Source organism: Pristis pectinata, chromosome 1, assembly GCF_009764475.1.
Source record: "Pristis pectinata isolate sPriPec2 chromosome 1, sPriPec2.1.pri, whole genome shotgun sequence".
In the NCBI taxonomy this organism is placed as follows: domain Eukaryota; kingdom Metazoa; phylum Chordata; class Chondrichthyes; order Rhinopristiformes; family Pristidae; genus Pristis; species Pristis pectinata.
In genome coordinates this window covers 25976344-26003620 of record NC_067405.1, presented here as the reverse complement: position 1 = coordinate 26003620, position 27277 = coordinate 25976344, and the positions used below count along the sequence as shown (strand labels likewise).

The 27277-nt window shown below is 39.4% G+C and overlaps 1 protein-coding gene across 1 annotated transcript in view; it reads right to left on the bottom strand.

Annotated features, from left to right (window-relative positions):
- Positions 1-27277, bottom strand: part of LOC127583300 (low-density lipoprotein receptor-related protein 1-like) — a 1307163-nt gene that overhangs the window by 166577 nt on the left and 1113309 nt on the right. Inside the window, exons 55-58 of the mRNA XM_052039177.1 lie at positions 14010-14197; positions 10766-10949; positions 8314-8399; positions 8093-8212 (exon numbers count right to left, since the gene is read on the bottom strand). Coding sequence (XP_051895137.1) covers positions 8093-8212; positions 8314-8399; positions 10766-10949; positions 14010-14197 — 578 coding nt within the window. The remainder of the gene's footprint in view (positions 1-8092; positions 8213-8313; positions 8400-10765; positions 10950-14009; positions 14198-27277) is intronic.

Genomic DNA, 27277 nt, shown 5'->3' with positions numbered 1-27277 from the left:
ATGTTGACATGATAGTCACCTCTCTTCCAGTATCTCCGGATAGAACAGAGCAGATTAGGAAAGCAGCAGAGGCAGATGAAACAATGAAACTACTCAGGGATACAATACGGAAAGGATGGCCTGCAGCAAAGGATGACTGTCCAATGTGTATTCAGGATTATTGGGCATGCAGAGCTGAACTGTCAGTAGTGAAAGATATTGTCTTCAAAGGGAACAGGTTTGTGATTCCAGTGCCACTATGCAAGGAGATGCTCCAGAAGTTACACTAAGGGCATCTTAGGGAGGAAAAATGTAAATGTAGAGCACGTGAAGTGATGTACTGGCCAAGAATGAACCAAGACATCAGCCGGACCACTGCTTCATGTGAAATATGTCTTACCTACAGACCAAAGCAGCAAGCAGAACTGCTTACACCACACCCTGTACCAGACAGGCCGTATTTCAGAGTTGGAGTGGATTTGTTTGACTGGAATGGGAAGAGCCATATTGTTGTAACAGACTACTTTTCCAATTACCCAGAGGTTGCAACACTGCAATCAACATCCAGCAAAGCAGTTATCACGTTCCTGAAAGCTGTGTTTGCGAGGCATGAAGTTCCATGTGAAGTAGTATCAGACAATGGTCCACAATTTTTGACCTGTGAATTTGAATCCTTTGCCAATGTTTGGAGGTTTTGACATATAACCTCAAGCCCATATCACCCAAAATCTAATGGCCTAGCAGAGAGTTCAATTAAGGTGGTGAGGGGCCTCATGAAGAAAGCACAAGATGGATGAGAGGATTTCCACAGAAGTCTAGTGATTTACAGAAGTGTGCCACTGGAGAATGGCCTTTCACCAGCCCAAATGCTGATGGATCTACGCATACGCACTAACCTTCCAATACACGAAAATCTGTTGACACCTGAAGGAGCACACAAGGTCAAACAGGCTAAAGAGGAAGGGGAGAAAAAACAGAAACAGAATCACGACAAGACAGTGAAAAGCCTACCAGTCCTGAAGCCTGGGGATCAAGTGCGAATCCAAGATCATGATTCTGGCACATGGTCCACGCAAGGAGTTGTGCAAGAGGAAGTAAATCCATATTCATACCAGATCCAGACGGAACGAGGGACACCTCTGAGGAGGAACTGCGTGGATCTACGACCACAAGCTCCAACCCACGGCTGTGACCCGCCCCCTGTCAGTACACTAAAGGGGCCAGCACATGGAGAAAATGATCATGTGGACCAGAGTTCCCAGGAAAACACCAATAGTAATGCAGCAAGTGAAAGCAACACACCTGCGGAAACAAGTACCAGACCAAAAAGGGCCATTAAACCACCTCAGAGACTGATTGAAAGCTGCTGAGTGGACAAGGGTTCTTGGCAGGTTTATAAGGACAAAGTATTGTGTTTGTTTTTCTTTAAAGGGGGAAGATGTGTTATTATGTGTTATTATGTAGTTATAATAAAGAACTACAGTTCCTAGTAGGCAATGCAAGGGGTCACATGGGGGAACAGGAAGTGGCTGTGAAAGAGCAGGAAAGCAAGCCAGCATGTCTGTTGCAGTCTGTGCGGTTGTTGTTGTTTTATTAAATGTTCAGATGTTAAACCTATGCCAAGTTTGTCTCTTGATGAAGAACAAACATAACAGTATACACACGGACACACCCTAAATTTACATTTGCATTCACCAGAATCACATCCCCTTCATTTTGGAGCTCTATAGTCTGAATCAGCCTAGACTCTTCCACATCAATTGGGTGATACACATCCTCTACCTAAACATATTACCCTCTTAAACTACTCTGGGTCTGCTGCAGATTGTGTATGAACTCTGTTCCCTTGTAGGTGACCTATTAAAGAGTAATCGAGGTTTTATTGTGAAAGAATTAGATAAAGCATACAACAAGATATTGAGGCAAACTTTTGTTTTTACAGTGTTCTCAGTTTTGAAAGCTACTCAAAGCCTTACAAAATGAAACAAATGATACTTCTGAAGGTCATATAAAGCACAAATGTGGCCTACATAAGCAAGACAGTTTGGATAGTCATTTGCGAAATATCGCTTTGGCACTTATCTTCTAAGAAGCCTTAAGCATAATTATTTAAAATTGTTTTGCAATGCATAATGTGTACAATTTTATATTTAATGGAGTATCCGTAACATAAGGCAAAACATTGTTAATAATTCAGGGGTTAACTTGGTACAGGCTAAGTAAATAAAGTGAAAATGCTGATCTAATAACATTTCTTCCCAACCACTTTCTGTGTGCCAGAGTGAGGATTGGTTTGACGAAGGAATGATTTTAGATATTTCAGATATCAACGTGTGACAATGATGGCAGGTTTGAACATTTCATAAGGTCAAATTTTCTCTCTTATTGATGACAGGCAGGTGTATAATGGACCAGATTGTGCTTGACCTGGCCCATGCCTTGTGTTTGCTTCTTGTGTTTTGTCTCCTCTAAATTCACTGGTAGGTGAAACAGACAATATCATCATTTTCTTCCAGGTTAACATTCCCAACACTGAGGCTCTGGTTACTCTCATTTGGCTACATAAGGTTGACCATGTCACTTGCACTCACAAAACAGACACTCCATTCCAAGCTCCAGCATGGGAGGAGATTACCAGCCAGACAGTAAAAATACATTCGAGGATGTGGTCAAAGCTTTGTTGAAGAAATGGCAGCATCACTAGTGATTCCTGGCACTTTTCAAAGTGGAGATGGCATTAAGAACCTGAAGGCCATGCATCGGGGGCAGACACAAACCCCAAGTAAGCAGCAGAAACAGCACATCACACCACAAACTACCCACCTGCCCACTCCAGCAGCCACCACCTACCCTATCTATGGAAGCATCTGCAATTCCCACATTGACCTCATTTACCAGATCAGAATTCATAAAACTAGAAGTAAGTCATTCTCAGTCTTAAGGGACTGTCTATAAAGAAGAAAACAAGTCTTCTGTATCTCCATGGAATCAACTTCCTGACCCTTCTATAAGACTGAGCAGGCCACTAATAGCAATTAAACCTCAAGCAGCAGAACCCAAGGCTTTATCCACAGCACTGGACTGATATGTTCAAGTGCCTCAGATATTTAAAAAAAGCTGAACTTTAAGTAATTTAAAAAAAATAAACATCAAAAATAATAAACATAAAGACACATTAAACCACTGCAAATAAATTGAAAAAAAGACAAATATAAAATGAAATAAAGGAGAATAAAAGAAAACTTTTTCTTAAAATTATCTTTTTAATGAGGGTTGGCAAACCTATTCAAACAACCAGGGTCTTTGTACACCAGCTGTGGCTGGTATAAAGCTAAAGGACCAGGTGCAAGGTATGATCAGCTCTGTACGATCTGGAACTGCCAATGGACTCAACAGTGCATCCATTTCCATTCTGGGAGGTCAACATTGCACTGCGTTGACACAAAAATTGAAGGTGTAGCGAATATCGGACGGGAGACAGATGGTGGTTATTCGCATCAAAGCTTGACATTTTTGAACAGGGAATTTTGAGACATTTATTTTTATTTCATTGAAATGTATAATTAATATCCATTTCTGTTGTGAGAACTGCTTTAAAAATGCATGAAAACTGTATAAAATCTATGTGAACTCAAATTACATATTTGTGGTACCAAGGATTAAATTATTCATTTTCATGTTCCCAAAAGCGGGGAGAGGAAAAAAAACTTCAGAGGCTTCGTGAGTTTCGCTTCGGAAGACTTCGGAGCAGATAAGTTTTACTTTTTATCTATTTTTTTAATAGGGTTTTAATTATAAGGGTTAGTTTTTAATTGAGTTGTGATTATTAGGGTTAGATTTTTATAAGGTTCTTTTTTAAGTGTTTTATAAGTTTTAGTCACGAAGAGCGGGGGCTGGACTGCGCAGGCGCAGCGTGGGCAGTTTAAAAAGCAAACCACCATATCCAGCGGGCAGCGTCGGAGCGGGCAGCTGAGTGAGAGGGAGCAGAGCGGTCGGGCTTTGGCTTAAGGGGCTTCGGCGTAAAGGGGCAAGGCAGGTGAGTAGCTGGTAGGTAGGTAAAGGTAAGGTTTCACCTGTTATCTGTGATAAAAATATTTATGTAGGAAAAACGAGGGGAAAAAGAAAAGGAATCAGTTCAGATGGAGGACATGGTGATATGCTGCAGCTGCTTGATGTGGGAACTCGTGGACCTTGCTGTGGTCCACGATGGCCACATCTGCAGTAAGTGCTTGAGGCTGGAGGAACTTCGGCTCAAGATTGATGAGCTGGAGTTACAGCTTCAAACACTGTGCAGCATCAGGGAGGGGGAGAGTTTTGTAGATACTGTACATCAGGAGATGGTCACCCCCCTTAGAGCAGGTAATTCTGGAGTCCAGGAAGTAGATAGAATGGTGACTGTCAGGGAAGGAAAAAGGAGAAGGAAAACAAACAGGTCGATAGAGCAGAGGACCCCAGAGGCTGTTCCCCTCAGTAACAGGTTTTCCACTTTGGAGGCTGTTGAGGGAGATGACCTGCTGGGGCCTAGCAGCAGTAGCCAGGTCTGTGGCACTGGGACCGGTCCTGCTGCTCAGAAGGGAAGGGAGGAGAAGAGGAAGGCGGTAGTGATAGGGGACTGGATAGTCAGGGAAACAGATAGAAGGTTCTGTGGCAGTGAGCATGAATCCGGATGGTTTGTTGCCTCCCAGGTGCCAGGGTCCGGGATGTCACTGATCGGGTCCACAGGATTCTAGAGTGGGAGGGAGAACAGCCAGAAGTGGTGGTTCATGTTGGTACGAATGACATAGGTGGGCAGAGGGATGAGGTCCTGAAAAGTGAGTTTAGCGAGCTAGGCAGAAGGCTGAAGGACAGGACCTCAAGGGTAGCGATCTCGGGATTGCTGCCAGTGCCACGCCATAGTGAAGGTAGGAATAGGAGGAGATGGCAGATAAATGCATGGCTGAGAAGTTGGTGCAGGAGGGAGGGTTTTAGATTTTTGGATCATTGGGATCTCTTCTGGGAAAGGTGGGACCTGTACAGAGAGGACGGATTGCACCCGAACCTGAGGGGGGTGCCAATATCCTTGCGGCCAGGTTTGCTAGGGTGGTTCAGGAGGGTTTAAACGAGATTGCGAGGGGGAAGGGAACCGGAGGAGTAGGTCAGAGGAAGAAGGGGATGGGGAAAAGTCAGATCTGACAGGTAGAGAGGCTTTGAGGAAGGAGAAGCATAGTACAGGCTACAAAAGTAGTAAGGTGGATGGGCTAAAGTGCATTTACTTGAATGCGAGAAGCATCAGGAATAAGGGAGATGAACTGAGAGCTTGGATAAGTACATGGGACTATGATATTGCAGCTATTACAGAGACATGGCTGACATTGGGGCAGGAATGGATATTGAATATTCCTGGTTTTCAGTGTTTTAAAAGGGATAGGGAGGGGGGGGGAGAAGAGGAGGAGGGGTGGCAATACTGGTCAGGGACACGGTTACAGCTGCAGAAAGGGTAGATAATGTAGAAGGATCCTCTCTAGAGTCAATATGGGTGGAAGTTAGGAATAAGAAAGGGGCAGTTACCCTCCTGGGAGTATTCTATAGGCCTCCTGGTAGCAATATGGATACTGTGGAGCAGATTGGGAAGCAATTTTTAGAGAGATGCGAAAATAACAGGGTTATTATAATGGGAGACTTCAACTATCCAAACATTGATTGGCACCTACTTAGTGCCAAAGGTTTAGACAGGGTGCAGTTTGTTAAATGTGTCCAGGACGGATTCCTGACGCTGTATGTTGACAGGCCGACTAGAAGGAATGCCATATTAGATCTAGTTTTAGGTAACGAACCGGGTCAGGTGACAGATCTATCGGTGGGTGAGCATTTGGGGGACAGTGACCATTGCTCCATAACCTTTAGAATTGTCATGGACAGGGATAGGAGCAAAGAGGACGGGAAGATATTTAATTGGGGAAAGGTGAATTATGAGGCTATAAGGCGAGAACTTGGGAGTGTAAATTGGGGTGACAGTTTTGAAGGGAAATGTACTATGAAGATGTGGTCGATGTTCAGGGATCTTTTGCAGGATGTTAGGGATAAATTTGTCCCGGTGAGGCAGAGAAGGAATGGTAGGGTGAAGGAACCATGGGTGACGAGAGAGGTGGAATGACTAGTTAGGAAGAAGAGGGCAGCATATGTAAGGTGTAAGCAGCAGGGATTGGACAGGGCTCATGAGGAATATAGAGTAGCAAGAAAGGAAGTTAAGAAAAGGCTGAGGACAGTGAGAAGGGGACATGAAAAGGCTTTGGCGAGTAGGGTTAAGGAGAATCCTAAGGCTTTTTTCTCGTATGTAAAGAGCAAAAGGGTGGCCAGGGTAAAGGTAGCTCCGATTAAAGACAAAGATGGGAGGATGTGCCTGGAAGCTGTGGAAGTGGGTGAGGTTCTCAATAAATACTTCTCTTCAGTATTCACCAAGGAGAGGGGTCTTGATGATGCTAAGAACAGTGTAGGTGAGGGTAATGTTCTAGAGTATGTAGATATTAAAAGAGAGGATGTGTTGGAGTTGTTAGAAAATATTAGGACAGACAAGTCCCTGGGGCCTGACGGAATATTCCCCAGGCTGCTTCATGAGGTGAGGGAGGAGATTGCTGAACCGTTGGTTAGGATCTTTGAGTCCTCGTTGTCAATGGGGATGGTACTGGAGGACTGGAGGGTGGTGAATGTTGTCCCCTTATTCAAAAAAGGTAGTAAGGATAGTCCAGGGAATTACAGACCGGTGAGCCTTACGTCTGTGGTGGGTAAGCTGTTGGAAAGGATTCTAAGAGATAGGATCTATGAGCATTTAGAGAAACATGGACTGATTAGGGACAGCCAGCATGGCTTTGTGAAGGGAAGATCTTGCCTCACAAGCCTGATAGGGTTCTTTGAGGACATGACCAGGAAGACTGATGAGGGTAGTGCAGTGGGTGTGGTCTACATGGATTTTAGTAAGGCGTTTGACAAGGTTCCGCATGGTAGGCTTCTTCAGAAGGTCAGAGGCCAAGGGATCTGGGGAAGCTTGGCCGTGTGGATTCAAAATTGGCTTGCCTGTAGAAAGCAGAGGGTTGTGGTGGAGGGAGTGCATTCAGATTGGAGGGCTGTGACTAGTGGTGTCCCGCAGGGATCGGTTTTGGGAACTCTACTTTTTGTGATATTTATTAACAACTTAGATGAGGATGTGGAAGACTGGGTTAGCAAGTTTTCAGATGACACAAAGATTGGTGGTGTTGTGGATAGTGTGGAGAGCTGTCAAAGCTTACAGAGGGATATTGATAGGATGCAGATCTGGGCTGACAAGTGGCAGATGGAGTTCAATCCAGAGAAGTGTGAGGTAGTACACTTTGGAAAGAAACTCCAAGGTGGAGTACATGGTAAATGGCAGGATTCTGGGCAGTGTAGAGGAGCAGAGGGATCTCGGGGTTCATATCCACAGATCACTGAAAGTTGCCCCGCAGGTGGATAGGGTAGTTAAGAAAGTTTATGGGATGTTAGCTTTCATAAGTCGGGGGATCGAATGATGCAGCTTTACAAAACTCTGGTTAGGCCACACTTAGAGTACTGTGTCCAGTTTTGGTTGCCTCATTATAGGAAGGATGTGAAGGCATTGGAAAGGGTGCAGAGGAGATTTACCAGGATGCTGCCTGGATTAGAGAGTATGGATTATGAGGAGAGACTAAAGGAGCTAGGGCTGTTCTCATTGGAGAGAAGGAGGATGAGGGGAGACATGATAGAGGTATACAAGATATTGAGAGGAATAGATAAGAGTGGACAGCCAGTGCCTCTTTCCCAGGGCACCTATGCTCAAAACAAGAGGACATGGCTTTAAGGTATTGGATGGGAAGTTCAAGGGTGATGTCACTTTTCACTCAGAGAGTGGTTGGTGCATGGAATGCGCTGCCTGGGGTGGTGGTGGAGGCTGATACATTGGACAAGTTCAAGAGATTGTTAGATAAGCACATGGAGGAATTTAAGTTAGAGGGCTATGTGGGAGGAAGGGGTTAAATAGTCTTAGGTGTGGTTTGAAGGGCGGTACAACATGGTGAGCCGAAGGGCCTGTATTGTGCCATATTGTTCTATATTGTTCTATATTGTTCAAAATAAACCCTCCTACCTCAGGATTGCTTCCATTTAGGTGGATCCTTGATATTGTACTGCCTTGTGTGGTGAAATCTGCCCAATAAATACATTGGTCCCTGTAGTCAAAATCTATTGCATGAACATTATTCAACCCCTGTAAAATAAAACAAAAGCTGTTGGTCCTTTGTCTGAAGATTTCAAATGCAAAGCAACAAACAATGCTAGAAAAGAAACAAAAAGTTTAACATCTTTTACCTGTTTTAATAATGTGTAGTTGTATCCATCTATACTCATTTTTCTTATTTCGTGTCGATCAGCAAAAATTAAAAATGGTTCCTCATCTGAACACAAGGCAGAAAAGAAACTTCATTAAGTGTGATAATGGCCTGCATTTTAAGAAGTCATGTAAAGTATTTAATGTTCACATTCTTTACAAAATATTTCTCCTAATTCTGGTAAAATTTTGCATATGGGACTTGAATTCATTTATTTACTTTGGATAAACATAATCATTGAAAGATCCTTATTACATGGCAAAGGTTGAAATCCCTCGTAATGCATGTTCCTTAGTATACTTATCCAAGTATAACCTTTTCTCCATGAACAAGCCAATGGCAATAAAGAGAAAATATTGACAATCAGAACACATGGATTTGTAATGGACTGGAATGAATTTACTTGTCATTCATTGACACATGCACATATTTTCAATAATTCAACAATTTGAACAACTAATTTCATTCTGCAATGGATGCTCACCACTGTTAATTAAATTAACCATATTCTCAAAGGTATTCTTAATAAGACAAGAGGACATAAGAAAAATTAAGCCAAATATGTAATCAAGTAAAGTTCATTCTACTAGTTCCTCAGTTTGTACAGTGAACTACCAAACTGTGAACTATGGAAGGTAATTTTCCCATCTTATTGGTGATCCAAACTAATTCCTGCAAAATGTGATCTGTTGACCAGCTCTCTCCCATTGTTTAGGATTATCCTTAATGGTCCTTTAACTTCTTCAAAAAAGCTGATTATATTTTTCATTTCTAATAATCTGCTTTGGAATGTATTCCTAATGTCTTAATAAGATAGTTCATGAAAGATATCTATTTTTGTTAACATTTATTTTAATGTGATTGAAATGCATTACTGAAATCACCTTCAAGTTTTCTTTATAATGTTTAACTGTATAATTAACATTCCTCACTGGGAGGAATGCAGCCATTTTTTCCAGATAACAGAATTTCAGCATTTTTAACTGTTTTGTTTTGTTCATCCCCTTCCAATATATGATTAGATCCATGTTAAGGGCATCAGAACAAATGTAACATTCAGGTATGATCCAGCTAGTATGTTAATAGGCATCCTAAACATGCAAACTTTGTCTATTGTTCTGGATATATTCCTCTGTATTTTATTCATATTTTAATTACTTCCCTGGGCTGTCTGGACCCATGAATTCATTTTCAATTCTAGGATTTCTACTGCAACATTGATAATTCAGTTCCATTTATTACATATGATACTTTTCTGAGAAATATTCAGTCCCCTAGAAGGTAATGTTTTCATAATATTAAATTTCACTTTTTTAATTTGGGATAATATGAGCCCACTGATGGGTGGGGAAGTAACCTGTGAGGAGAACATGTGGAGCCTACAAAGAATGCAGATGAGATACATTATTATACAAGAAGGTGGCATGTAGGTTACAATGTGGGGTAGTGTAGAATTAGTAACTCTGTTGGAAAGAATGGAAAAAGATTTTGCATATCAATCACCATCTATTTATTGATATGGTGATTGACTTGTAAATGGGATTCAGAGAGATTTTGGTCTCTGAAATTGCAAACTAATAATCAGCTTCATACCAAGTTAATAATCAGTTTCAGCAAGTAATTAGAAAGAAAATATTATGCAAGCCTTTATGGTGAGAAGTTTGCAGGAATAAACTAATGAAGTATTTCTCCATTGTTGAGACCACACATGAAATACTAGGTGCAAGCTTGTCTCCTTACCTAAAGAAGGTTAAACATGCATTTTGCTGAGTGCAACTAAATGTTAGGATGAGAGTATAGCCTTATGAATAAAAAATGAGGAGGAGAGGCCTCCTTATAGGTAGTGTAGCAGACATTCTTTTACATTATGACAGCAGGTTTTACAGAATACACCAGGGAATGTTGTAAAAATTTCATTTTATATGAGGGGACAATGACTATGTTTTCAAATACTCTCTGAAAACACTTCTTAAAGTATAATACACAGTCACAATGAGGGAAAAAATGATGCTTATGCACAGCTCACTAACTTCTTAACTTTAATAGGCAATAGGAGAACACATCTCTGAAAACTCATTATTTTCCCCAATAAAAATCCTGACTGAAATGAAAAGTACTGGGACATTGTTCAGGATCTCCATCATGCAAGATGGCAGCAAAATTATAATGTGCTTTTCAATAAGTAGATCTGTAGATGGAAATTGGACTGTGGCAACATCAGTAATAGATATTTACGTAACCATATAAAGTTTCTTTGTTCACTTTTTAAAGTAGCCTTCAATAAAATGTTAATGTGCAAGCTACTAATACAATGCATTTTCAGCCTGCTGGGTTTTAATGATAGTTCCTTCCTTTAAATCATATTTCCTCTTACCTCTCTTGTGAATCTCCACAGACTTTAATGCAGGGGGGAATAAATAGAAAAATCATACCTGATAAAACTTTGCAGCTATTGGGATTATCTGCTCGTACTTCATAACCTTCAGCACACAAACACTTGTAGGTTCCATAAGTATTGATGCATTGCTGGCTACAGGGGAAGCTGGTTGCACATTCATCAATGTCAATACAGGTTTTGCCATCATCTTTCAGTCTGAATCCAGGCCAGCATTTGCACTGAAAGATACAAATCATTAACAAAATTACCATCATCAGCAATTCATTTGAAGACCAGCGCTTCAAGTCTATTTACTGTATTACTGACAGTTTAAAAATATAATTTGTATAAAATTATTTAAAATGAAAGGCTTTGAATTTTGCTACTTTTGGGGAAAAAAAAGAAAATTTATGTATTAAGTACTCAAAAAGTTCAAGCAAAGCATATCGTGAGTAATAATACCGCACCAAATTAATGGACATAAAGCAAGCCCAAATATTCAAATAGAGAAGATGGCTCAATCCATACATTCAGAGCCAGAAGTGGAGTGCAGCTGTCCAAATTAGTTCCTTGGTTGAATGGTTGAAACAGTTTTTAGCCACTTTCTATGTGCAAAGTAGGAGGCCCTTTCTTCTTGTGTGTCTTTATTTGTTTCATCAAACCAGTCAGCCAGAACATTGTTAGTCAGTTGAGCAGACAACCAGTAAAAATGGCTTAGACATTGGTTCTAAAGAATTTCACATTAGATGTTAGATAAAAGATAGTTTTTTTTAAAAATATACTCAATTAAACACAAGTTCCATTTCAACACTGCATAATGGTTTATTCCTGATTGTCCCTTTCCACCCATCATCATTGCCCATTTTGTTTATCTCAACTGTTCAGTCCCTTTTTCAAGACCATTCTGAGGGTTGTTGCCATGGACGCAAAGGTCTAATTTTACAGTCCTCTTCAACATGTTGCCTGTGGATGCCCAGCAGAAGGCAATCTATTACTGGTCTCATGCACTTAAAAACTCTGGAACCCAGTATTGGCTGGACTTTGGGTCTTATTGGTTTCAATCAAAACCACTTTCTGGGCCGTCATCTTGTTGATGTGTAACTTCTTATGAAGACAGATATGATTTTAAGAAGGATTGACAGTGGTAATCCCAGCAGATGAAATTGAAATTCAAAAACTTGGGAGCATATTCTCAGGATAAGGAGAATATTTTTGTGCAGAGGGTTGTAAATCTTTGGAATTCTGTACCTCAATGGGCAATGGATGCTCCATTAGAGTGCATTAAAGGTTGAGATTGAAATATTTTTGGACAGTAAAGGAACCAGATGATTTGAGGACTGAGCAGTAGTTTTTCTGGCACAGTATCAGCTACCTTATTGAAAGGTAAAGTAGGCTCAAGCAGCTGTATTGTCTAGTCCTACTGCATTTTTTTTAATGCCATTTTGTCTCACAACTTTATGACATTCAGTATATAGAAGAGTTACATAGTTGCTCAGAAACCATATCATATTATTCTTCCTGGGTGAAATGACTTCACCAAAGGAGTTGGAACTTAGAATATATTTAATAATATATCCAAAATCTAATGGTTTATTTGTAAAGTTGCACATCAAACTGTTTATATGTTGAGAATTCAAACTGGCAGACTGAAAGGTCCAACCTGTCTTTGACAATGTTACATGAACCCCCTCCCCCAATCCAACAGGATCACAATATGAACACACACATGGGTGTACAGAGAATATTATATTTATGCTTAAAGAAGGACTATTATACATATTCCTTGTGAAAGTGGAGTACAATGCTTAATTATTGCTTTAAAATTCAGCTTCAGGTATTTCAGTAATATAAAGCAGAAGTCTGTGAAGCTGGAAATCCAAAATAAAAACAGAAAATGCCGAAAGTAATCAGCATGTCAGGAAGCATCTGTGGAGAGAGAAGCAGAGTTAATTTGAAGTTCAGTGATGAAATATTCAGCTTCCAGTTACCTATCATGCTAGTTCTCCATCCTTCTCCCACTCTTACTTCTCTTTCTTTGGCTTCTTATATGGTTCCAATGAACCACGACATAAGGTTGAGGAACAGCATCTTACAGTATCTATGAACTGGGCATAAAGCAACCCTCAAGACTCAATATTGAATTGAATGACTTCAGATAACCAGCTTTTCCAGTTTGAATCCAATGAAAGGTCATCAACTTCTAATGTTAACTTTCTAAAGTCACCAAAGGACTGTTCAAACAATCCAGAGACTTGACTTCAAATCCTGTCATGCCACTCTGACATTTAAATTTGGTTAACAGTCTTGATTTTTTTTTCAAAAAACAGCTAATGTTAATAATGCTAATCATGAAAATGCCAGATTGTCATAAAAATCTATTTGATTCACTGATGTTCTTTTGGGAAGGAAATCTGAACTCCTCACCTGGTCCAAACTATATGTGAATCTGAAATGGTCTAGCAAGCCACTCAGTTTATGTCAAGAGGGATGGTTAACAAATGTTGCTTTTGCCAATGTTTCCCACATCCTGAAGAAACAAACTTATAGGTCTCACCACATTTATTACCTGACCTGCTAAGTACTTTCTTTTTCGTTTCAGAATTCCTTCACTGAATTGTTTTATACATCACAGTTCAGGTGTTGTTTTATTCTTTCTCTCCTCTTTTCTGATTCATCGCCAACTATTTACATTTCCTCCAGACAGATCAGATAAGGGTGATTAACAAGCCTTCATCACCCTTACTCGGCCAGCACCACTGCCACTTGTGTCATTTAGTTTCTCTTGCTTTCCACTCTATCACAAGCATTTCCTTTGTTCTTTCCACCCCTCTCTTCATTGCAATTTAAAACATTTTTGACTTATAATTTTCCAAGTTCTGATGAAAGTTTATCAATGTTAACTTATCTGTTTCTCCAGAACTACTGATTGAATTCTTGAGTATTTCCAGCAATTGCTGTTTTCATTTCTATTTTTGTAGCTGGGATATACCAAAAAGCAAATAGTGCATCTGGTAATCCGTAGAGAACGTGTCAAAATCAAAATATTTATGCAGGCAAAAATAATGAAAAAATTCCAGATAAAAAATGTGTTATTCATTTATTTATCTTAAAGTTTCATGGACTAAATCAAAGGTAAGTGAACTAAACTGTAAGAATTATTTCATTAACAGGAATACCAATTTCTGACATCAAATAGAGGTTTGAATTTACCTCACAATATCTTTTCAATACAATTCCGTATCAAGCCTTTTATATTTTGATGGAAATAGTTTAGAGTCACAATTCATATTAGCACTAACCTTGTACCCAATTTTAAAGTCCTGGCAGTCTTGTGAGCATCCACTGATTCGCTTATTTACACATTCATTGACAAAGCAATTGTTTTCATCTGATCCATCTTCACAGTCATTATGCTTATCACAAGTAAGGATTTCATTTATACATTTCCCATTTTTGCACAGATAAAATGAATTGTTGCAATTTCTTCCTAAAATTCAAAGAAAAGAAAAGTAACTATCTTTTTTTATGTAATGAAGGTTAGCTTTTCCTTGGCAATCTTAACCTGCAGATAAGCAACATCAATAAAGAACCACATGTATTTATGAATTAAAAATAACAATCGATGATTACCTTTGCGAGGCTATGATTGACTCAAAAATTATTTTTGGTTAGATTAACATCAGCAACAGTAATTTATTACTTAGCATGCAATAACGATTGGATATGGGCTGTCATTACGAATTACTCCATTGAACAACTAGATATTGAACAGATATAGTTCTCCAGGCTTCAGTCATCTTGTCTTTGGAGACTAAAACAAACAAATGAAGGGAAATGCAAAATTGATTACTAAACTCAATTGGCATTTCTGAGTATGCATAGTGCACAACTTGAATCTGCTCGTTTCCATGCACATGACACACCTGCACAGAGAGGGCATTAGAATACACCAAGGACATTAATCAACATGTAATTAATGTTTGTTATCAATGTTGCAACATTGAAACATCTGTAAACACTGAGAAAACAACATGGGTCTCAATCAAGTAACCAGGCATTAACTGCAGGGTGAAGACCTGCTCAAGCATTAGGTAATGTGATAGTCCTTATCTGTGCTGTCGTTTAAGTTCTGTACCTGGAATTCATCCATGGTTTGTTCTTCAATGGGCTGAATGCCTACCCATGTTTCAGGTAAGGTCCACCACTTTCTTGGAGTGAGGGGGAACCTGACTTCTCCAGTCTTTAATTTCACCTGCCACTACATCCAATCTTTCATCTGGTATGCCTGCCCTACGTCTATTCTGCCAGTCCCAGTGACAGACCATCAATTCAAACCCCCTACTTGCCATATCAGCATCTGTTGTGAATTGTCACTTAACGAGTTCCCACCACAGCAGATTGCAGAGGCTGTGTGGAAAATTCTTGGGTGACTCCTGAAATTATGCACATTTACTGTGTGTAATTGCATCAGTATGGCACCATTCATGTGCTCGATTCTTTGTGTACTATGTGCAAAAAAGATTCACTCCTGTGCCCCTGAAAGAAACTGATGCAGGTTCTATATGCAGGGTAATTTTAGTGTGTGTTTCCATGCATCTTCCAACCTTTCCATGCATCCTAGCTGATATTTTGTTATTTGTAATTGGTGCTCAAGATATCATCAGGAACAGTATGATATTCTTAGTGGAAGGAACAATTGTAATTAAATGAAAATGAGTAAACTAGAAGTCCATGCACAATGCCACAGATCTTCCAAAACATTACAATGGGGAGGAAAAAATGAATTCCAAACAGCCATGGATTCTTCTGAGAATTTTTGTTTTAGGCCTTACTTGATGAGTGTTCCCAGTATGTGAAACATAGTACTTTTTATAATGAGCCATTTATAAAACCATTTTCGATCATAACGTGCGGGAAAACAAAAGCAACAGTAATACAGCTTTGGCAGAGATTTCCGAAAGTAATAATTATGTAAACAAAGAGATTGTATACTGATTTTGTAGGCCATTGTAATTCATTATGTATTTAATTTCGTAATGATTAACTTGCAAAATACACAATCTTTATTTCAAAGCACGACTTCATTGTTGATTTATTTTCATTGGACGATTAAAACATTCAGCTTCAGTAATCATTGTACTGTAAATTCAAATCATAGTCTTGTCGATAATTCAGAACTTCCACTTTGACTGAAAGCAATATGAAAGTTAGGATATGAGGTAAATATAGAGCACTCTGTGTATGTCTCCTATCCCAAACGGCAAGTACTTCAATTTAATAGCCATTCAGAAGCACTGTTACCTCCAGAAGCTGCACCAGTTCAATGTTCTCCAAGGCGACTTTGCATTGAAAGTTCACCCTACTAGGCTCCACATTCAATGAATAATACTCTGCTGGTCTCGGTACTTTCAGCATTATGCCACCAACTAACATATATTCCTCTCTCCACTCCCTTCAGCACTCTGAAGTGGGCTGATCCCTGCATGACACCTTGGTTCACTCTTCAATTAACTTCTTTTTCTCGTATGGGACCTTCCCGTGCAAACCCATTACAGCCTCAAGGCCTTGCCGCCATAAGAGTTCAGTGAAGTAGAGCAGTCTGTGAGCAATGAGTAGACCTCAGGCAGTGCAAGCTGAGACCCTGTCCACTGATCCATCAGGTAACTCGCGCTACCAGAGTCCTCCAACTGTTCTCAAAAGTCTCTGATGATGAGTGACATTTGGAAATAGTTTAAAGAAAAATAAAATATATTCAAAAAGGAAAGTTAAGTGAAGTACTGTGAATGAATTAAAACATATACAGTTAAATAATGAAAAATAAGTGAAAAGCTTGTCTAAACTTATCATTTTAATGAAGGTCAGGAACCCATCAAAATGAAGGAGGCCACACTAGATGTGCCATTTATGGGTGACATAAAGCTGAGAGGCCAGTTATGAAGTATATCAGCCCCTCAGCTCAGATTGTTATGTTGTGGACTCAATGATGAGTCCAGGGGTGGATCAAGAGGTCAAGTGCTCTTGCAATGCACACTGTAACAGGAAAGTCAAAGACAAGCTCGGGGCAGATGTGGGATTATCTGACTTCCTACTTACAGCTGGACTTACCACTGACTCCAGGGCGAAGCAAAAATGGACTGAGTTGAGGAATTAGACATTTTTTGCATGCAGTCCCTCAGCCTTGCAATAGGACGCCCCTCTTGCATAAATAGTTTACCTTTTGTTTATTTTTGTTTTTACTTTTTTTAATTTCATTTTTTATAGTTTAAGCTATTTCCAAGTATATTTATTGTTCTTGTTAATTATTTAAATCCATTTGCAATGTCTCCGATAAACTGAGTGTGCTGTCAGGGCTTTGACAGCAGTGAGCTGTCAAGAGGTCATTGGGTGCTCTGGGTGCAGGCCTCAGGTTCCACTGTTTGAAGTCTACCCACTGTTCATGGCCTGCCCCCCTCAACAGCATGGCCAATACAGTGTGGCTTTGAGCGAGACAGAAATCATAGCAAGTGGTAGCTGCGGCCGTGCAAACAGTGCAGAGGGTGAATGAGGGATTCAACAATATAAAGCAAGAGGACACAAGTCTGACAATGGCTTCAGATTTTGTAGCAGAATGAAGCAAACTATATTGACCTTATTCTTTTGCAAGCTGCTAAATCTACCATGTTGTGCTCTACTCTTTTGGGGCATGTCAAGTTATTCTTAGCAGCCAGGTTGACAAGAAGTGAGAGTAACAAATGACTTACTTCTTGGAACATACAAGAAAATAAGTCATGTTAGTCAATCTTTCATGCCTTTGCAAGCTGAAGAACTGTACAACAAAATATTTTCTATTAGTGTTTCGACAAGACTTAGAACCCATCTTGATTTTAACTAATTTGGCTGTTGGGTTTAATAAAAGACTGCGGTTACACAAGTTATTGTTAATATAATTGAGCATTGATCAAATTTTTTTATTTAGCTGAGCTATCACGTTACTGGGCTGAGTTTATCAATCATTCAGTGCTTAACTGTCATGCTTCAGAGGTCTGTAAAACCATAAAACCTTTTATTTTTTGACTAAGAGAATATAAATATTTCTTTGTTTCAACGGGCCAAATATTAGGATAACAATTTTACTGTAAGTACACCACAAAAGAAGCATAGCTACATGAATGGTTTAATGAAAAATAACTTGCATAAACATCCACAAAAAGAACATTCTCTCCTGGATTATGCTGAAAGACAGTATTTATCCCAGTAAAACTATATCAGAACTAAGTGTTTAAGGTTTCATTTATTTTGATATAAATTATGGCAAGTTTATCTGACGATGTATGAACTGGATATTGGAAATAATCCACTGTTTCCATTGCTGCCAATGTTTTAATGCAAAACCCAACCCCATCATTTTTTTTAAATTTGCAATCATTGACAAATATGATAAATAAAGAGAATTTCCACGGAACGATTCTTGACCTAGTGGCATAACTTCAGTGAAGGAAGCAAAGCGACCCTGTATAAATGGTGTAAGGGTTGTTTATGCTTTCTTCTGATGATTCTAAGGTTCTTCTGCCAATATTATTGTGGATCAACATGAGAACAATCCAGGAATCTAAAATGCAGCATTCCTGCCAAGTAGATTAAGTTAAAACTGTCTCTTTTTCCCACTTGAAATAAATTGCACAGTTGTCACACCTGCTGGAAATATCACAGCTTCCAGAAATTACAAATAACATTACACATTTTGTACCTTGAACTTCAAAGAAGCAAATTGCTTAGACTTTTGAGAAATAACAGCTTGGTGAGAGAAAAAAAGGATTTGAACAATGTGTACACTTTACATAAAATGGTGTAAATATGTCCTGTTTACATAACAGTGGGTGAAAGGTCTTCAGGAAGCACTTTAACAATTTTCATTCAGATTGACGTCTGCAAGTTGGAACATACAATACAATGGAACTGAAACACCAAAAATAATACAGAAATACAGAAATTGTTATTTTTATTTAATATTTAGGCCTTTTGAAACAAGCCAGGCAAATGTGATTGGTACCAGTATTTCGAAGTGGATCAATACAAAGTCTCTTTAGTCCTCTAATAAAATTATTAAGCGTTCCTTCATTAACAGCAGATAACATAATTTTGCTCTAAAACCAGAAATTAGTTTTGGTGATGATCACAATCACATTAATTCATTCATATGATAGTACTCTTCAGCTATTTTAATGGAAACATTAGTCTATTTAACATAAATTTTGCAGTGAAAGTCCAGAATGTTTCTGTTTTCCCTCAGTCATGTAACTGTAACACTGACAACCCATCTGTCTAAAAATAAAGCCAGCATTCTCATCATAACAGATTCATAATTCTGAAGCTCCTCAAGAATAAAAAAGATAACTTTATGAGGCTTAATTTAATTTTATAGCTCTTCAAATATTCAGCCAAGTTGCAATGAGTGTTCCTGACTCCATCTACATTTTGGGTTGTGTACAGTGACAAAGGTCATGGCTGTCTTGTGACAGTGACAACACTGACCCCTCTGGTCAGATGACAGCATTGCTCATCGGGTCGGAAGCGACACCACTGTCAATCAAAGGTTTGGCTCTGCCCCACCCATTAAGTGCACACCTAAGGATTAGCTTTTGTAACACACCTTTGTCCTTGGCACCTAACAATTGGCTCATTTAAGCACCTTTGTCCTTGCTGGCACCGAGCCATTGGACCTTTTGAATTACCTGGGCTGGACCACCCCCAGCCCCCCAGTACTATAAAAACCACATGGTCCTGGCTACTTCTCTCTTGACTGCCCCAGGTATTGTGGAACAATACTGAAGAGACCATTGTTAAAAGTGTGCACCTCCACAAGGGTTAGGAGCATCCTAGTAGATTCCAGGGAGCGTTAGAGCTGGTGTTTGTCCAGAATCAGGGGGTCAGGCACCGTATTGTTTATTCCTTGATCATTTGTAACTTGTTTGTGTGTGTGTGCATCTCACCCCCATTGCGATTTCCCTCACGTTCGCGATCTTGTGTGTGTGTGTGTGTGTGTGTGCGCGCGCGCATGAGTGTGCATCCGTTCCCATCCATTCTGTCCCCACATTTGTCTTTGTGAATAAATCATTTCTAAAAGTCCAAAGACTGTCCAGAGCCCTCTATCGTTAAGACCTCAAAGAACCTTTTCTCACAACAGGTGGTGAGTTTCAGGATCTCACTACTTGTTGGGTGAAAATAAATCATTAATGTGCCTCTAATTATTTTATCAAATAATTGAAACCAGTGTTTTCTGGTCATTCACCTCTCTGTTAAGGAAATAAGTCCTCCCTCTTACACTCCTCTTTACAATGAAAACAATTCCAAGCTTAATTGGTCTCTCCCCATAACTAAAATACCCTAGCTTTGGCACATCCCCATTTGTCTTCTCTGTACTGTTTTTCTTATGATACCATTCTTACTTTAGTGTGATTTTATATATTCAGCTGGGTGCATTTAGTTAATAGTTACCCTCATTGTTCATTGGTTGTCTAAAACAGGTACTTTCATTTTTGTTTCTCTTCTTTGACTCCCAGTGCTATGAATTGCCCACAAGCAGATGATCCATTCCCAAACTTCTACTGCTTTGAAGCTGTCCAATAGTAATTGATCTTAGGAGAAAACACATGTATTTAGCTGTAAATTTAGCCTTCAACCCATCACTGCAGGTGCCATCATTAATGCTGCATTTTTCATTTGTTATACAATGTTCCAGTACTTTCACCAGTCTAATTCATTGAAAGTGTGTAGTTAGCTGAAGAAAATTCTCTGTAGTCCCTTGAAGTACAATACGGAGGAGGAATTGGCCACAGAACTTGCTCTTTTTAGTTGGACCACATAAATCTGTCCTTCCACTTAGGGAAAAGCAACCACCTAAAGCTCAAAGCTTAATACCAGGCACACAAATAATCTTCACACTGCCTTTTTGTTTAGATCATTAACTGAGTGGAACAAGAACTTTCCTCACTGATTGAGAACACCTGTTTGAGTAATATTTAAGCATATAAACTGGAATGTCTATGTAGTATCCGCATCATAATGCAGACTAAAAGTAATTTTAGCTGCATAATTAAACTGCTGTAAATTAAAAAATGACAAGTACCACATTTATGCAATAATAATCCACAGCAGGCTGGATTTGCAGCAAGTAATGATAAAGCCAAACAGAAGGGAAAACCTATTTGACCTCTTCTTCACTAATCTACTTTAAACAGATGCCAGTGACAATGTTGGCAGAAGTGGCCATCACTCAGTACTGTGTCATCTTCACACTGAGTATACATTCTATAATGTTATATATCCCCACCAGTATGTCAAATGAGATAAATTCAGAAAAATGAGCTGAAGCACAGATAAAGGACAGAATAGATAAAGCAGCTCAAAAACTGGGCAATATTGGGTCTAAGTCATCAGCACCTGAGGTATATGATGTCCACAAAAAGCAGAACCATATCAGCTAACAAAGGGACTCACAAATAATCTACTCAATGGTGCTCAGTTTGAAAGACTCCCTGGACTATATAGTTCCTGTAATCATTATAGCCTTGATCCAAAAATGGTGAAAAATAAGCAGATTCCAGAATAAAGGGGAGGGTGACTGTACTTGCCAACAATACAGTATTTGGATGGAGGTCTCATCATGATTCCCTTGTAGAAGTGAAGTCATAAGGCAAACTCTCCCCTGGTTGGAGATGTGCAACAGAAGATGCTGGTTGTTGTTGCACAAAAAGTCGGCCTCAACTCCTGGACAGAGCTCCAGGAATTCATCAAATCTGTATTCTTGGCAAACCACCAATGATCTGCCTTTCATGCTAAATTCAAAAAATAGAAATGTTGATAATGGCATGGTGTTAAAATCTTTTGCGACTGTGGATGATAAAGCAACAAAATCTAGATAACATTCGCATTTGAGCAGACAGTAATATTTAAACCATGTAAGTATCTGGCAATGACCATATCTAACAGGTGAGTTTCGAGCTAACTGGTCCTGACATTTAATGATCTGTCCGTAATTGAATCCCCTTTCATCCTGAAGGTCATTATTAAAATTTAGCTTACTTGGATGAGCTACTTTAATACCATTGCTACAAGAACAGTTAGGTATTTGAGGTGAATGATGATATTGCTGGTTCCCTTATGAATTCCCACTATCTTCAAAGAACATCAGGAATGAGATAGAATATTCTCTAATTGCCTCTAAAATTTATGACATTTACCACCCAGAAAGACAAAAACAAGAAGCATAAGAAGTATCACCTTAAAAGATCTCCAACATCATGCATTATCCTAATATGGATTGTTAGAGCAAAATTCTGGATCACCTTCTCTAATGCCTTCTATGAAGCAACTTCATCACATAGATTGCAATGGTTCAACAATGTCTTCTCGAGGGCACTTTGGGATGGGAAATACATCCACTGATAGAACAACAAGATAATTTGGGCAGTCATATTGTGAACTGATATAAATCCAGCTGGAAACAAAATGCTTACTGCAATGTTACAAGTTCAAGACTATGCGGAGTAATCTTGGAGATGAATTGTAATTTTGCCCTATCTTTCTGAACCAAAACAGCAAAAGAGTAAGGACAAATTTGACAACATAGAAAAATCAAGTCAAGAAATCAAAATTAGAAAGTTTATTTCAGCTTTCTTTGGGGACCTACAGATGAATCAACAGCCACAAGTTAAGCATTAACACTTTATTTGACTTTTGCCCCATTTTTGATCTGTATTTCAATACATATGCCTGTAAACAATGAATGTACTATCTTGAAAGGTAGTAACAAAATCAACACCACAATGTAGATTTTATCAAAGCTGGCATAAAATGCAAACACTTAAATATATATAATTTAACCAAGGGCTAAAATTCACAGAGAATATGTCTGAATCATTTTCAGTTTGTGTTGTCTACATGGGAGGCATCTTGATGGCCTATAAAACTGGAAGCTCTGAGATCAAGTGATTTCAAATCAATACCCAAAATTCCCACAGCAGAATCCATAATGAAGTTTAAGAAGTAACACAGACACTCTAATTAGCCCCACTGAAAGACAGTCCAAAGGAGGGTGTAGTACAAAGCTCCAGGAGAGGTGAATTGACAACTAACCTCCACCTAAGCCTGACTCACTCTCTATCTTGTTATGTTAAATGTTTTTAAGGTTTTTTTGTAGATCTTTCCTGATCCTGGAATTATTTCCTTAAAAAATAATGACTTCCATCTCCTTATTTTGGTCACATAACTTTCAGCCCAAGCTCCCCAAATCAGTGCAATATCAAGGCTATTCTTAGTTTAGGTATTATATACAGAAGCAAGCATTGAAACATGACTTGAAAGCTTAGAAAGAAATGATTGAACAAAATTAAGCCAAAGTTAATGTTGCAAAATAGAAATTAAAACAGCAGGCTTGCTCAATGTCATTTGTAAAGGACTGAATATCCCCTGCATTATCAATATAGTTTAATTACATTTTTACAAATTACAGGAGGCATAGCAGCAACTCTCAAACAGCATCTCCCACCTTCACAATAAATGACACACAGTCAGATGGAAGCTGTAATGCAGTGGCATTGTTATGAACATCTGAAAAGCATCCTTCCAACTCATATGTTGCCTTGATATGAAAATATATTTCTCCTGTCATCATCTGCTTTGCAGGTTATTTGGAGGAAATTACACTGAGGACCTCTGTGATTCAAGAAAAAAAACATAACTACCATCTACAGGCAACTGTGGAAAGGCAACACATGTAGCCTCACCAGCAGCACCAACACCCCATTCAGCTAAGTTAGTCATTGGTTAAGTCTCACTGAAGGGAAATTTGGTGGATGGTGTGCAGTCAGTGAGCAAAATTCTACAAGAATTAAGGGTGAGCTGTTTGGGTTAACAGAATGGGTGACCAGGTGACAGATGCAACTAATTGGACATAAAGCGATGCTTGAATGAAGAGAGAAAAAAAAAGATTTGAAGTAAATACTTAATGGAAAGATGGATGCTGGTCAAGATATAGAGATTCAAGTGCAATATTCCCTGAGAGTGTGAATGCAGCTGGATAAAACCAAAAGTTGTTAAATGTCAGCTACTACAACTGGAGCATAGAAAGCATACATGAGAAAGGAATGATGAATCAGACAGGACATTAATTCAGCCATAGTTAGAAACCTGGATCGTATTTAGGTATTTAATTACAGAACAGAGATTGAATAGTCATCAGCATAGATGGCCTAGGATGATGTGAACAATGGTGAACAATTAGCTGGGAAAATTCCACTCTCCTTGGAGCAAGGAATACAAAGAGAAGACTTCACTGAGATTTTTAATACTCAAACAGATTAGACTGATTAACTAATGTTATGGTAAGTTAGAAAACTGGTACCCATTGTGCCTGTCTGCTGAGACAGAGAGAGAAGGGGTGAGGAGAAAAGGGGCTGAGGGGGGAGAGAGAGAGAGAGTGGGAGAGAGGAAGATTTTTTTTACCTCCCCTTTTAATTATTTTTGGTCAGTTTAAACTTATGGTACCTTTGACTGTTCTCAAGATAAGATGAGATTTCTTTATTAGTCACATACACATCAAAACACACTGTGAAATGCATCTTTGCGTAGAGTGTTCTGGGGGCAGCCCTCAAGTTTTGCCAAGCTTCCGGAGCCAACATTGCATGCCCACAACTTCCTAACCCATACGTCTTTGGAATGTGGGACGAAGTCAGAGCACCCGGAGGAAACCCAGTCACAGGGAGAACGTACAAACTCCTTACAAGCAGTGGCTAGAATTGCACCCGGGTCACTGGCACTGCAATAGCACTACACTAACCGCTACACTACCGTGCCTGCCCTGAGTTCTTCATTTTTAAGTACTTGTTCTGCTAACTGAATTTTCATTCTTGTTAAACATAATTTTAAACATTACATGCATCATAAAATCATTTTAATTTGTGATTATGGACAACTACTTTTGAGTTTTAATACTAGCACATATGGATATATCAAAATAGATTCATCAACTCACTTCAGCTTAAACTTCAAGATTGGATATATTTGAAAAGGTCTGTAAGTTACAATTAAATTGACAGTTCACCTTACTAAATTTGGAACAATGATAGCCACGAAAAAATGACTTACAGAGAGGACTGTGGCCTGCCAAGATTGGTGCCACACTTGCAGAACCCAACAACCCAACAGGTTCAGCTTACAGAACCGCAGCTGAACCTGTGATCACAGTGGAGGACGTAAGATCAGTCTTCTGGAGAGTGAACACGAGGAAAGCACCTAGCCCAGATGGTGTCCCGGGCCGCGTGCTCAGATCTTGTGCTGATCACCTGGCAGAAGTATTTGCGGACATATTCAACCTCTCCCTGCTTCAATCTCAGGTTCCCTTTTAAGAAGACCACTCTCATCCTGATACCAAGGAAAAGCAAGGTAACATGCCTCAATGACTACCGACCAGTGGCTCTGACATCCACCATCATGAAGTGCTTTGAGAGGTTGGTCATGGCACGCATCAGATCCAGCCTACCAGGCAACCTGGTCCCATTGCAATTTGCCTATCGGCGAAACAGGTCTACAGCGGATGCCATCTCTCTGGCCCTACACTCAGCTCTAGAGCATCTGGACAGTAAAGACACATACGTTAGACTATTGGTTATTGACTACAGCTCTGCCTTCAATACAATAATTCCAAGCAAGCTTTTCACCAAACTCCGAGACCTAGGGCTCAACACCTCCCTCTGTAACTGGATCCTTGACTTTCTAACAAACAGACCACAATCTGAGGATAGGCAGCAATACCTCCGGCACGATTATTCTCAACACTGGTGCCCCACAAGGCTGCGTCCTCAGCCCTCTGCTCTACTCCCTATACACTCACGACTGTGTGGCCAGATTCTGCTCTAACTCCATCTACAAGTTTGCAGATGATACACCGTTGTAGGCCGTATCTCAAACAGCGATGAATCGGAGTACAGGAAGGAGATAGAGAGCTTAGTGGAATGGTGTCACGACAACTTTTCCCTCAATGTCAACAAAACTTTCTCTCAAACCATATCATGTTTAAACTTGGAAAAAATTAGGAGTGATACTGTTGATCCTTCGCTTAAATTTGGAGATATTTGGAGTCCATTTATTCAATATTTTCACATGATATAGATCCCCTTTCAATATCTTTCCAATTTAGAGGAACGGAGTTGATGACATAATATTGTTCTGTTTCTACTGAGAAATTTCAGTCCAGTCTTTTTTTTTCTTTTTTTCTGAAATTTTTCTGTTTGGTTTGATATGTCGTTTATAATTTTTCTTATTGATTTGGGGATTTTTTTTCTTTCTTTTCTTTTATATATATAATAAATCTTTTTTTCCTTTCTTTTATATTATGTTCATTTACTAAGAGATCGTGGGATCTACAGTTTTTTTTATTTTATTGTTCTTTATGATTATCTATGCCATGATTGTTCTCCTGATCTCTTTGTATTACATGTACAAACATTGATGTTATATATTAATCTGTATTAATTTGAAAACTAATAAAAAGATTGAGAAAGGAAAAAAACTAAAGAGCTGGTCATTGACTTCAGGAAAGGGGGCAGTGTACACGCACCTGTCTACATCAATGGTGCTGAGGTCGAGAGGGTTGAGAGCTTCAAGTTCCCGGGAGTGAACATCACCAACAGCCTGTCCTGGTCAAATCACGTAGATGCCACCACCAAGAAAGCTCACTAGTGCCTCTACTTCCTCAGGAGGCTAAAGAAATTTGGTTTGTCCCCTTTGACTCTCACCAACTTTTACCGATGCACCATAGAAAGCATTCTATCTGGATGTATCACGGCTTGGCATGGCAACTGCTCTGCCCAAAACTGCAAGAAGCTACAGAAAGTTGTGGACACAGCCCAGTGCATCATGGACACCAGCCTCCCCTCCTTGGACTCTATGTCTTTACCTCTCATTGTTTTGGTGTAGCAGCCAGCATAATCAAAGACCCCACCCACCTGGGACATTCTCTCTTCTCTCCTCTTCCATCGGGTAGAAGATACAGGTGCCTGAGGGCACGTACCACCAGACTTAAGCTGTCCTTATTACAGCTTCTACCCCACTGTGATAAGACAATTGAACAGTTCCCTTATACAATGAAATGGACTATGACCTCACGATCTACCTTGTTGTGACCTTGCACCTTATTGCACTGCACTTTCTCTGTAGCTGTGACACTTTACTCTGTACTGTTATTGTTTTTACCTGTACTACATCAATGCACTCTGTACTAACTCAATGTAACTGCACTGTGTAATGAATTGACCTGTACGATCGGTTTGTAAGACAAGCTTTTCACTGTACCTTGGTACAAGTGACAGTAATAAACCAATACCAATACAAATGTCACCAGATTTTCCCAATAAAGTTGCTTACTTTAGCCTCTGACTGTCAATGCACGGATACAATAATTTTGGGGTTACTCTCTTTTCAATTTTCTTAATTAATTGAACATTATTGGAAAAAAACTAAGACTAGACAGAAAATGTTAAAAAAGGCTATGATCATGGAAAGCAGCTGAAGATGGTAAAACAAGAATTAA